The sequence below is a fragment of the Acomys russatus genome, chromosome 17 (genome assembly GCF_903995435.1).
Source record: "Acomys russatus chromosome 17, mAcoRus1.1, whole genome shotgun sequence".
Classification (NCBI taxonomy): domain Eukaryota; kingdom Metazoa; phylum Chordata; class Mammalia; order Rodentia; family Muridae; genus Acomys; species Acomys russatus.
Genome location: NC_067153.1, coordinates 24,826,695 through 24,840,563, shown reverse-complemented (window position 1 = coordinate 24,840,563; position 13,869 = coordinate 24,826,695). Strand labels below are relative to the sequence as shown.

The window sequence follows — 13,869 nt, the reverse complement described above, 5'->3', positions numbered from 1 at the left end:
CGCAGCCTCGGGGCCCTCGCAACGGCAGCAACGGCCGAGGCAGGCGGGGTCAAGATGGTGGCTCCGCTGGCGGGGGAGGCGCTGGAGGGAGGAGGAGCCAGACCCTAGCCGGCCGGAAACACCGACGCCCCGAGGCCTCCCAGGAGCCGCGGCCGCCGCCCCCTGCTCCACCGAGGGACGCGAGCGGGCGGCGGGGCGGGCCGGGACACAGGACAGGAGGCGGGCGGGGGGAGGGGGCGGAGCCACTCTCCACAGCGCCCGCCCCCAGGCCGCGGCCCCGGGCCTCCCCCGAGCCGCCCTGCCCTGCCCGGCCCGCCCAGCCCCGGTGTGGCAGCGGCTCATGGCGGCGGTGGGGCCCCCGCAGCAGCAGGTGCGGATGGCCCAGCAGCAGGTCTGGGCGGCGCTCGAAGTGGCGCTCCGGGTGCCCTGCCTCTACATCATCGACGCCATCTTCAACTCGTACTACGATTCCAGCCAAAGCCGGTTCTGCATCGGGCTTCAGATCCTTCTCCGACTCCTCGGTAAGGACAGCGGGCTAGCCTGCTGTCCCTGGCGGACAGCAGCGGCTGGGCACCGGTGGCCCGCGGCTTGGGGAACCGCGGTTTGATTCCCCCCCAAAGAGGCTTCTTGGTGGGGTGCGGGGAACCCACGGTACCCATGCCAGCGTTGACAGCGGAGTGGCTCTGGCGGGTCTGTGTGCTGTTCAGTTGGCACTTGGATGAGGAGAGGAGCAAGCACGGCTGTGTGAGCATGTGGCTCTCTGCCTGCCGTTTCTCTAGGGGGATGGCTGCTGGCTTACCGCGTCGTATGCGACAGCCCTGGAAAAAACATCTGCCCCTGTCTTGCCGTGTGTGACCTTGGACTTGAGCCCCTCCCTGTCTTCCCCTTTTTACAAGGCAGAGTCTGTTGTCACTTCTGTGTCTTGGAGTTCACAGGACCGTGAAGTGTTTGCGCTAAATGGGCATACAAGCCATGAGACAGAGCTTTGAATGTCAGACCTTGAAACCATTTCCAAAGTCACCTCGAGGAAGGTTATATTTATAACGAACCCTAAAATCTTTCTGTGTTGAATGTGACTTATGAAAACTTGCCCTCAGGGTGATGAGACGTTTGCAAGAAACTTAGGAAAATCAGTCTTCATTTCATAAGAATTGAGTACTAAGAGCGTTTTATATTTCACTTTCTATTTCTCTCTACATCATCAGAGTGAAAAACATATAGTAAGAGGGTTTTTTTCCCCAGTGACAGTTTGACAGCTTTTTGTTGATGAGGTAATTGTTTTTAAGTGGATTCTTGCTGTTGAAGTTTGGAGGGAGTGGGGTAAGGCTGGTCGTGAAGTCCTTACCAGGACCGTCCGAAGTGCCAGCATCTGTTGCCTTATTCCCACAGAACAGGACTGTCAGTGAAGACAGAATTTTGTTCTTAGCAGTAACAATATTTTCCATTTGTCTGCCATAAAGCATTTTCACAGGTATTACCTAATCTGTCAATCACCCCTCAAAGGTCAGAAGTGTTATTTTTTTTTTTTTTTTAACGAGTGAAGAAATGAGGTTGTAGAAGTTTTAGGTGTTTGGGATTTGGTGCACAGCTGGTGAGTGTTTGCCAAAGTCTTAAAAGCCTTTCCGACATCCAGTTGGGTTTACTTTCTTCTTCCTCAGTGTTGAAATTCGGTACAGTGTTGGGGGTTGGTCTGGTGCTGTGTATTCAAATGCTAAGTACTGCCCCTAAGTGATGTTGTGTAAACCTTGCTCCCTAACTTGAAGTTGGTTGGTTAATAAAAAATAACTAGAAGCCTGGAACTGGGCAGAAAAAAAAAAAAGTAGGCAGAGCTAGGTTCCTGGTCTCGGGGTAAGATGGGGACCCTGACTTGAACGAGAGAGAAGGAGGAGAGGAAGCCAGAGAGGAGGAAGTTGCCTTGGGGCAGTATGGACGATGAGCAGGTGGCCATGAGGGCAGGCCTGATGGAACAGAAACAGCCCAGGCAGGAACAATTATGACAACTTGAAGTGTGTAGCTAGGAAATAGCAAAATACCTTAGAGGGTTGATATTTGCTCAGTTAGGGTGCTTTAAGGCTTACTTAAATATAAAGGGTCTCTGTCTCAATTATTTGGGAAGTAGCTGGGTAGAAAAGCCCTCTAAGTCTAATATCCATTCATAACAATGCAGAGCGGTGTATCAATCATCCGCGCCCATCTTAAAGTTAAAAAAGGGGCTGGGGAGGAGTGATGTTCCGTGACTTAGGAGTGATCTGCTGGGTACATGAGTTCAGCCATTCTGCTGCCTCTAAAAGTTACCTCCACCGTTCTCTGTGGTAAAAGTAGTACTGTACATGAGAGGAGTCTGCACATTGATTTCGGAGATAATACGGCACTGCCTTGAGTGTCTTCATGACATAGTAACTAACTGCAGATTCTGGGAATCCTTTAGGACCTGGTGTTTGAGTGCAGTGCCTTTTTGGAGTACCCAACAGGAAAGGGTTTTTCTTAGTTAAGTCATTTAAGTAAGACTATTTAAGAAAGCATTTGTTTCCCCTGCCCATTCTTGACACTTTTTTTTTTTTTCTTCACAGAAGTTTTGTTATTTGAGAACTTCAGTAAGAACTTCTGGTGATGTATTTAACGGTTCTGTGGTTTTGTGTTGTTTATCTTTATAAAGATAGACAATAGTGGGATTGTCAGCACAGAAACACAACCCTCACTTCAAATGGGATTAAGAGATACTTTATTCTGGAACCAACTATGAGTGACTATTGCCCACAAATACTGATTGCAATTACCCCAAATCCACGTTCCAGTGTGTTAATAGTTTGATGAAGGTGTTATAACACATACAGTTTCATAAATCAGGGTACTTTAAAAAACATCAGTGGAAACATTAAGTAAAGGGACGGGGGGGGGGGGCGGTCAAAGCAAAGCTGAGATTCCTAATGTAGCCCCAGGATGCTATCTGATGGCATGCTGAGCCTTGTTGTTGGGACCTAAGTAAGGCTTTAAGTTACTATAGTCCAGACAGTAGCTGAGTTACTCACTGGATGTTGGGTCTCACTGTCTGACTTAGGCAAGGAGTGACTATTTAAAGGCTAAAGATAGTTCAAGATGAATTGTAATTAGGCTCTGGACTTGCAACATTCCAACCTCTGCACAGTCATTAAAGTTCTAATAACTCAGCCTTGCAGAGGGTTCATTTTGAAAGTGCAGCTTCTTTTTGGGTGCTTCTGATCACAGCATCTTTATCATTGGAATTTTGGACAGTTAATGAGCTAGGATAATAAGCCTGTAAGACACCATTTGGCTGTTGATATGCTAGCTGTTCATGTGCTCACTCCTCACAGATATTTTAATATTTCAAAGGCTATACTTTGTTACAGATCTTTCATCTTTTTGAAATCAAGTAGTTATTTGAAAAATTTATCCCAGAATGTTGAGCCAGGTTTTATAAGAAATTAAAAATTGACCTCCAAATTTATCATCTAACAATTCCGTAAATTATAGCAGAATAGTTGTGCAAGTTTTTGGTTTGTAAGAATAAAAAACGAAAACGCTTTCCGATTAAAAAAAATCATCTTAAGAAAAAAAATCACCTTAAATGAAAGTAGTGACGTATATGCATGAAAGGTCGGAGTGGAGACTCTTTGGGACTTGTTACTGCAGCCTGCCCCTCAGTACGTGCCCAGCTCACCCTTCCTCAACATTACTAATCTTACGTTAGTGTCCACAGCGTCCACGCCCTCTAGCTACAGAATGGTTCAGCAACTGCCTTTTCAGTTGATTTCAGAAGGTCAGAAAGCAAAGCTCTGCCTTTTAGAGATATAAAGAAAACCATAACAATATGTTCAATGTTTAGGAATACAAAACTATTCCTTTCTTCGTTTCTTTTTCTTTTTTCTTTTTTTCCAAGACAGGGTTTTTCTATGTAGCCCTGGCTGTCCTGGAACTCACTCTGTAGACCAGGCTGCCTGAACTCACTTAGATCTGCCTGCCTCTGCCTCCCTAGTGCTGGGATTAAGGCTATGCACCACCACTGCCTGACTATTTATTAAGAAGTATTAAGACAGTAAATGAAACATCCCACAGCAGCATAATGCTGAATTAGCAAATTTAAATGCAGAAGAGAAGAAGCAACCATAGGATCTTGTTTTAATAGCATTGCTCACACAGTGGTAATTCATTGAAGTGGCAAAGGGTTTTCAAATATAAAAGAAAACTCAGAAATTACAACGGACAATAAGATAAGCTTGAGTATTTAAAAATGAAAAATTTATTTATTGCAAATCTTTTCTTTTTTAAATATATTTGATTAATTTATCCATATTACATCTCAATTGTTATCCCATCCTTTGTATCCTCCCATTCCTCCCTCCCTCCCATTTCCCCTTACTCCCCTCCCCTATGACTGTGACTGAGGGGGACCTCCTCCCCCTGTATATGCTCATAGGGTATCAAATCTCTTCTTGGTAGCCTGCTGTCCTTCCTCTGAGTGCCACCAGGCCTCCTCATCCAGGGGACGTGGTCAAATGTGAGGCACAGAGTTCGTGTGACAGTCTTTTCAAAATGACAAACTGAGAGGAAAATCTTTAAAAAGAAAGCTTATGCTGTTGTAGTAAAGTGGGCGCTTTACAATAAACACATTCCAGGTGGCAGGAAAGAAATAGTTTTCAGTCTCATAATGAAATAAGTAGAGTTTATCTGACAGGTTGGTGAAGAGTTGAAAGTATGATTTAAAAGTTATTTGACAAAGGTGTTCACCTATTTGAACAAGTAAATTTATATAATTTGGAAAGCCATCGTCACTGTAGAAAACATTTGGCCTTATCAACTGATACTGATTGATTGATTGAGGCAGCCTCCAAATTGAAGATGACTTTGAGCTTTTGATTCTTTTGCCTCTACCTCAGTACTGATGGGATTACAAGGTTGGACCACTGTAGCTGGTTTTATAAGATGCCGTGGATTGAGCGCAGGCTGTCAAGTGTGCTGGGTGGGAAAGTATTCTTGCCACCTAAGCTATATCTCTAGCCTTCAAGTGACATAGACTCACAATTCTAGTTCTAAGGACTTAAGAGATTATAGTTAATCTATGAGCAGGGATATTCATTACAGCATTATTGAAAATAACAAAACAGCAAACTTAAAGCTTACTCTAAATGTGTTCGTTGGCAATCTGTTCTTTGTAAAGGAATGAGAATTTTCTTTGGTACTGAATGGGATCATTCAGCAGAAAAACCTGCAATGTGAGAAAGCAGAGTGAAGCAGGAGTAATTATGTCTGACAGAGGAATGGACCAAGGCTTCTCAGCAGTAGCTCTGTTGACATTTTTGGACAGCATAACCCTGGGCATGGGGCACTCTTCTCTACGAAGTACCATTTTTTTTTTAAGCATTCTTTGTTTTCTACTTACCTTCTGTCAGTCACACCTCATCCATGTAACACACACCTCGGTTGTCACAGCCAAATCTGTCCCTAGATTTTGCCAAATGTCCCCAAGGAGGGAGGAGTCTAATCCTGTGGAGGTGGACAAATAGACTAGGAATATAAACTACAAAGCTCAGAAATAGACACCGGTAGAAAAGAAACTTGATAGCTTTCAGAGGTAGAATTGAATCGAGGTCCATGGAAGTAAATAGCAAGTATGTAGTGATAAGTTACTTAGTATGGAAACATTATTGGCTCCCTTTTTCTTATCTGTGTGAATAGTCATTTTGTAGAAAGGTTATAAATTGAGTTTTTAAGATTAAAAACTTTATAATAAAGCTTCATCTTAAAAAAAAAAAAAAAAAAGACTGCATGTAACCCTGGACATTACTTATGACCATCAAGTAATTTATGCTCAATATTTTTAATTGTACACAAGTAGGAAAAACTTCCTGTCACTGTATTGTACTAGTCACTTGGCTGTGGCAGAACAACTGAGGTGAACTTGTAGGTAGAAAGGCTTATTTTGACTCCTAGGTTCAGAGGGTTCAGTCTGTGCCGCTTGGTTAACTGACTTGGGGCCTATGGTGAAGCCAAACATCATGCCAAAGGTCAAGGTAGAGAAAGTTGCTTGTCTCATGGTAGACAGGAAGCACAAACAGGAAGGAGCCAAGGACAAGCTATACCTTTAAAGGCATGCCTTTCAAAATCCCTCCACTCCCACCCCATGCCAGCCCCTGCAGTCCCACCTCCTCCACCCATCTGTGAATTCATTCATGGTTTAACCAATTGTTGGAATTATTCTGATGACCCAGTCATTTTTCTCACCATCTGCCAGGGACTAAATCTTCAATATAGCCTTTTGGAAAGACACTTGTCCAAACTGTAATAAATGGACAAAAGATAAAATGGCATTCACAGAAGAACCCTGAATAGTCAGTAAAAAGGGAAGGATTCTTTAATCAGTAGTCAAGAAAAAAAATAAGGTGTAAGTTATGATTTGAGGGGATAATTACCCTCATTACACACTGTTCATAGGAACCCTTATAAGTACTAATATATGTCAAAAATAGTAAGGGGAAAATCATGCTGGACCCTTACCTTATATTCATGAAACCAGTTTTAAATAAACTAATATTGACTGTAGAACTAGAGGAAATTCCCTCAGAAATATATAAAAGAAACTATAAAATATTGACATTCAATATTAAAAATGTCAAACCTCAAAGGGCACTAGTGGTCTACATGTCTCTATATGAGTGTGTGTTTAATCACTTGTCAGGATTTATGAGAAAGTAGGGTGATTCTACCTTTTTGGTACCAGGAAGGCAGTGTGATGATTCTTTCTTTCTCCACATTCAGTCCAGAGTGTTTCACCTCTAGTCAGTAGAATGTGTGTATGGTTTCTCCCCACCAACAGCAAGTTCTGTGGCAGATTCTTCATGGTACCACTGCTTGTCCTTTAGTATAGTTCAGTGCTGGTAGCCAATTTTCTAGGATGAGAGGTCAGTCCCACAAGAGGGCCCTCACTTCAGAAGCCAGTCACAGGTTGTGGCCCGTGTTTCTAACATGTGCTATCATTCAGGCGTTTCCTGACGCACTCTTTGTGTTCCCTTAATAGCTAGAATGCAGACAGAATCTGGGGAAATGCTCATATTTGTCCATTTATTACAAAGGTCATAGATGGAAGAGGTAGCTGTACAGGGACCGTGAGGACTGAGGAGTGTCTGTGCCCTGTCAGGTTTCTGGCCTCAGGAGCTGTAAATTGAGCTATCTGGAGCCACCAGAATTCAGACCTGCTGCGTTTTTGTAGCTTTGTTATGTGGGCATTGCTGGTTAAATTGTCAACCACTGACAGAGCTACTAAGCCTTTATCTTTTTCCTTCCTCAGAATAAGGAAGGGAGCAAAAGGGGTAGGAGTGGGCCCCAAACTTTGAGGCTCTGGTCCTGTTGGTGGTGGTTTCTATGACGATCTGTCTCCACCCTGAGGACATCCAGAAGCTCTAGGCTGTCATCACTGCATTTCTCAGCAAGATGTCTTGTCACTGTGCTTTGCAAACTGTAAATTTGGAATCTGGATGAGGACCACACAGATATTTCATATTATAGATGGTAAAGACAGAGACCAGATGAACACCCCACCTCCTCAGAGCTGGGTATGGGTCTTTAGTCCCAACACTCTCAAAGCAGAGGTAGGCACATCTCTGCGAGTTCAAGGACAGCTACGGATCTGTAGAGGGACCTGTCTCCAAAAACCAAAACCACTACCTTTTTAGGGTTTGGCTTTTAAAATCCATGTTCACATATGTTAATGAGATCATACTTGTTAAAATTTAATTTCATGAATAAAACAACCCTTAGGATACCATTTTGCTGTTTCATTTTACCTAAAATGAAAGTTTGATAAAGTGTGTTGTCTTAAGGTAGGGCCTCACACAACTTAGCTGGTCCTTACACCTCAGTTTTCCTCTGGGCTTGGATTGGCGAAGTGCCACAATACCAAGCTTAGAAAATGGTTCCCTGTGTGTAATTTATTTGTCAAGTATATTAATAGATTAACATCATTTCACAGTACTTTGTTTTTTCCTGAATTTAATTACTTAGGACTTTGTTTGAAATAAGGGAGGTTTTTTGTTTGTTCTTCTTTTAACTGTGCTGCTTTGCCTATAGACTGCTTTCAAAGCTTTAAAGAGATCTGGACATATGTAAATGTTACTTTATTTCTTTCTGACTTTTAGTCATAAGTTTGCAGAAGAGTCAGGAAGGAATGGACTTTATGGGTTTGCACTTTGGTGGGGCACACCATTCATCTTAGTACTCTGGAGACAGAGGTCGGAGGGCACAATTGAAGGCTAGTTTGGACTAGATACATAGCAAGTCCCTGTCTCAAAAACAAACAAAAAAGAGTTCATATAGTTCTGTGTAAAATGCATGCATTTACTCCCTCCTTTCTTGTTTTTACTTTTCTGTTTTGGAAATCTAATTGAAAAAGCCCCCCAAAAAAATAAAATAAATAAAATAAAAAAAAAATAAAAATAAAAAAATAAAAAATAAAAAATAAAAAATAAAAAAATTAAAAAAAAAAAAAAGAAAAAGCCCTGAACTCTGGTGAATTAAGTTCAAATATGAATTCAAAGTGCCTGAGTGATTTTGATACTTGGCTTGTTTTCTGCCTTGAGAATTTTAAATACTCTAATTACTGGAGTCTAGGACTGAAATTCCCAAGTTGTGGCTTAATTTGATTCTTTCTATGTCCCAAGGTGGTGTTTTAAAAGAAAGCAGGTCCCTTGTAAGCACTAATGAAAACCACCCCTGGGTTTCCTTGGACCTTTAAGATGGATCCTAAGGAAAAACCTCTTGTTTGGGCTGTGGGATGCAAAGAAACCTTGACAGTGCTTCCCAGAGATCACTAGAGAGGACATTTCCTTTGGAGACTTATTACCTGGGAAGTTGTTTTTTTTTTTTAATTTGTTTGGGGTTTTGTTGTTTTTTGTTTTTTCCATAAAGTGAGTGTTGATTCTCCCCTTATTCCATAAGAACATGGTTATAAAAGATCTGTCTATAGCCTTTGGGTAGGAATTACAAGTGTATATAACTTTTGGAGTGTTTACTAAGTATACACTGAGATGAAATTTTACTCAGGTTAGAGTAGTGTGAAGCTAGGGGTGGTGGTCTGTGGCAGCAATCCAGCATTTAGGAGGCCGAGGCAGGTACAGGCTTGGGGCAAGCATGAGCGTATAGTGATGTCCTGATAGTGGAGGGAGGGAGGGAAGGATCAGATTGCTGGTTAGGTCCAGACTAAAAGGTATGGCCTCTCTCCTGCTATTTCCCAGGTCATTCATTTGTTTGGTACATAGAGTGGATGGGACTCATTTCTGTACAACATTCCTAATAGCCAAGCCACCCCTCTACCTGTATGTATAAATAGGATGCAGAGAAAAGGTTATTAGGATAAAGAGAGACTGTAAATGCTCAGCTGAGGTCATGAGTAGTGACTGGTGGGGATATACTGATATCCTACTCTGAATAGCAAGTTGACAGTCAGCATTTTAGTATCTGTCTTACTTTCTCTTTTTAAGTAGCATAAAATAGAACTCAACTTAATTAGGTTTGAGATTTTCCATGTAGAGAAAGCAAGGTAGCATCTGGCCTCTCGCAGGCTGATGTAGTTCTTCTCCAGAAAAAGCTACTAAGGCTCCAAGCAGTCCCATCTTCTAGGGAAGCAGGCAGATCTTGCTGAGATTTCCAAATTTTCATTTGTGCTTTTTTTCTTTTCACAAATGACTTGACATTTAGGCCCAGGATAACCCCTTAAAGGAACTAGCCATCATTCCAACCCTTTTTAAGTATGCCCAGGCTGTGAAGTATAGCGTTCTTCTTGATGGCACACTGAAGGGAAAGCTCCTCAAGTGCTCATGGCTTCTTAACTCTGTCTCTCCCTTTCCTAGGTTTCTGCTTTCAGGCTGTATTTTGTGATCATCTTTACAAGCATAATTAATGTATGTGGTACTGAAATATTGCCCTCATAAGTAAACCTTTCTTTCTGTAAAGCATTGTGGGATCTATTGACGTATAAGGCAAGGAAATACTGTGTAATAGGGTGATGCCTACATGGATAATTATAAATTTCAGTATCAGGTAGTATGTGCACTAGGTATGTCAAAATATTTTGTGGGTATGTTGAATGAACAGGCATTATCAAAAGGACCTGTAGGAGAGATAGGATTTGAAAAGTCAAGGATGGAGAAGTGTGGGCTACCATTCTAAGGAATATAACTACAGACATAATTATGGTAGAGAAAGAAGCATTTGGTATTAGTGGGAAGCAAAGTTTGAGGGTGTGGAGCCCAGAGCATCATTCGAATAATGGTACCTTTATTGAAATTAGAAATCACAAGGAAATGCTGGTTCTGGAAAAGGCAAATGAGGTTTGCAATTACAGTTTAGGAGAACTAGGTGAGAACTGCATTGAACCTAATGCAGTGCTGGGAGTTATGGTGATTTCACTTAAAAAATATATCTATTTAGGCAGAGTACCACATTGGCACTTGATAGGGACCACCAGACTATTTACAGTACTTAAACATGGAATAACGAGAGTGATGTTTATAACCATCTTTTAAAATAGTTTGGTTTTTCTGAGTGTTACTTTTGTTGTCTGAAGAAGTGATTCAGTAATATGTAGGAAAAGGGAACTTGGAGAGCAATTCAGAAACATGAAGTAATGTACTGGGGCCCCGGGTCTGGGCACTTAGAGAACATGCATTTCTAAAGCAAACGAGCCTGCTGAGCTCAGGTGGAAAGGGAGGAGGCACTAGGGAGGAGTGTGAGACCTCATCTTGGCCTACAACACTCAAGGAAAGGATTCCGAAACCAAGTAGGAACAAGCCTTTTATTGTAGTAATTTTCATTCTGAACGGTCTTATTTTGGTGGTATTACATTGATCTTTTAAATGACTATGAAATTATACAGGAAGTATTCTTTTGAGTTTAAAAACTTAACAAAAGGTACGTGCATATCATTATGAATTTATCCTGAAGATAATTTAGTAGTCGCATGCCCATGTGTGAAAACACACACACACACACACACATACACATACATACACACGCACGCATGCACAACATGACAAACAGAGTTACTTTAGAAACCAGAAAATAGGGACTGGGTTTTAAAAATAATGTTTAATTGGTCTGGCCTTTCTGGCTTCTCAAATCTTCATGACCCTTTAAGCCTAAGTTGTCTTGAGGTTTTACAACTATGAAAATACCATAATGAAGGAAGTTGTAATTGCTAGTATGAAAACGTGCTTTTAAAAGGTTTCATTTGAATAATCTTTCCTCTTTTCCTTAGGTATAGTTGTGTCCAGTATTGTTCTGATCTTGTCACAGCGATCACTTTTCAAGTTTTACATGTACAGCTCAGCCTTTCTATTAGCTGCGACTTCAGTGTTGCTGAATTACTATGCTGCTTTGCACATTGACTTCTATGGTGCCTACAATACATCAGCTTTTGGAATCGAGCTGCTTCCTCGAAAAGGGCCCTCCCTGTGGATGACACTCCTCGTTCTGCAGCTCACCTTTGGAATTGGATATGCCACACTACTCCAGATTCAGTCCATCTACTCACAGCTCATTATTTTGAATATCTTGGTTCCTGTAATCGGCTTAATCACAGAGCTACCATTACACGTCAGAGAGACTTTAGTTTTCACGTCTTCCTTGATTCTCATACTAAATACAGTGCTTGTCTTGGCAGTAAAACTTAAGTGGTTTTATTATTCCACTCGGTATGTTTACTTGTTAGTGAGGCATATGTACCGAATTTATGGATTACAGTTATTGATGGAGGACACCTGGAAGAGGATTCGTTTCCCAGATATACTTCGGGTCTTCTGGCTAACAAGAATTACAGCTCAGGCTACAGTGTTAATGTACATTTTAAGGATGGCAAATGAAACTGAGTCCTTCTTTATTTCTTGGAATGATTTCTGGGACCTCATCTGCAATCTAATAATTAGTGGGTGCGATTCTACACTAACTGTATTAGGCATGAGTGCTGTAATTTCTTCAATAGCCCATTATTTGGGCCTTGGAATATTGGCCTTTATTGGATCAACTGAAGAAGATGACAGGCGGCTTGGCTTTGTAGCACCTGTCTTATTTTTCATTTTGGCTCTTCAGACTGGTTTAAGTGGGCTGAGACCTGAAGAGAGACTCATTCGCTTAAGTAGAAACATGTGCCTTTTACTAACTGCAGTCCTGCATTTCATCCATGGAATGACAGACCCCGTATTAATGTCTCTTAGTGCCTCCCATGTGTCATCTTTCCATAGACATTTTCCTGTGCTGTTTGTCTCTGCTTGCCTGTTTATTCTTCCTGTTTTACTCAGTTACGTTCTTTGGCATCACTATGCACTAAACACATGGTTATTTGCAGTTACAGCCTTCTGTGTGGAACTCTGCTTGAAAGTAATAGTTTCTCTCACTGTTTATACGCTATTCATGATTGATGGCTACTATAATGTCCTCTGGGAAAAGCTTGATGATTATGTCTACTTTGTTCGCTCGACAGGCAATATTATCGAATTTATATTTGGAGTAGTAATGTTTGGGAATGGGGCCTATACCATGATGTTTGAGTCAGGAAGTAAAATCCGGGCTTGTATGATGTGCCTACATGCGTATTTTAACATCTACTTACAAGTAAAAAATGGCTGGAAGACATTCATGAACCGTAGAACTGCTGTTAAGAAAATCAATTCACTTCCTGAAATAAAAGGGAGCCACTTGCAAGAAATAGATGATGTATGTGCAATCTGCTATCATGAGTTTACAACATCTGCTCGTATTACACCTTGTAACCATTATTTCCACGCACTCTGCCTTCGGAAATGGCTGTACATTCAAGATACTTGTCCAATGTGCCATCAGAAAGTGTACATTGAAGATGATATCAAGGATAATTCAAATGTATCTAACAACAATGGATTTATTGCACCCAATGAAAATCAAAATCCAGAGGAAGCTTTAAGAGAAGAGGCTGCTGGATCTGACCGGGAATTGAATGAGGATGACAGTACAGACTGCGATGATGATGGTCAAAGAGAGAGAAGCGAGGGGACTCAGCACACAGGCCCAGCAGCAGCAGCAGCAGCATTTAATGACGACACTGATTAAAGTAGCATTTACTAATCATTGAGGTATTTGTTTAAAATTCGGTTCATCCAAAACGGAGTACTATGCTTCACGTCAGTGTGTAGCCAAGCACAAAAACAGTATCCATGTTGCAACTGTGAATGATTTTCCGTTTACTGTGATGTGCTACTGTAAATATACCTCTTTAATTACTTCTGGTCTCTTTGGTGACCTATTTAAATTTGTGTACATTATTGTACATAGAATAAAGTGTTTTCACGTTTTTATGACAAAATTTGAACAAATAACTTTTTAATAGAGATAGTGATCATACGGTGCGTCAGTTGTGCCAAAGATTCCTCCATGAAATTAGAATATATCTAATGCTGGACTCTAGTTTTTTGTTAAAATGAGCCGGAAAATGAAAATGCAAAATAAAGGGACTTTGGTATAAAATTAAAGACGAGGTAAAGTAATTTTAAAAAGAAAGAGTAAAATGTTTTCTAAAACTAAGGAAAGATAACTTGCTAGAAGCAACTGAAAAACTTCAAATCTGAGCTGCAACTTAGAACTGGGTTCAAAAGTTACAAGTCAGAGACTGAGAATTGACAAATAGGCCTCTTGTCAACTAAATTTTGATATAAACCAAGATGTGCTAAGTTTTAGGTAGAAACCTCACTGTGTTTGCAGTGATGTCATAAAACTGTCCTTTCAGACTTGCAATGAGATCACACAATGAAAAGGTCGCTGTTAACTAAGGCATTAAACAGCCTACTCAGTGCTGGTCTGCAAACTGCAATGTGCAGGGTTACCTCCTTC

The 13,869-nt window shown here is 41.2% G+C and overlaps 1 protein-coding gene across 1 annotated transcript; it reads left to right on the top strand.

Annotated features, from left to right (window-relative positions):
* The first annotated feature begins 296 nt into the window (after positions 1-296).
* On the top strand, positions 297-13,092 carry Rnf139 (ring finger protein 139). Its single transcript, XM_051159626.1, has 2 exons — positions 297-521; positions 11,267-13,092. Exons 1-2 carry the CDS (start codon positions 341-343, stop codon positions 13,090-13,092), a joined length of 2,007 nt encoding a protein of 668 aa, XP_051015583.1. The 5' UTR covers positions 297-340.
* Positions 13,093-13,869: the final 777 nt, after the last annotated feature.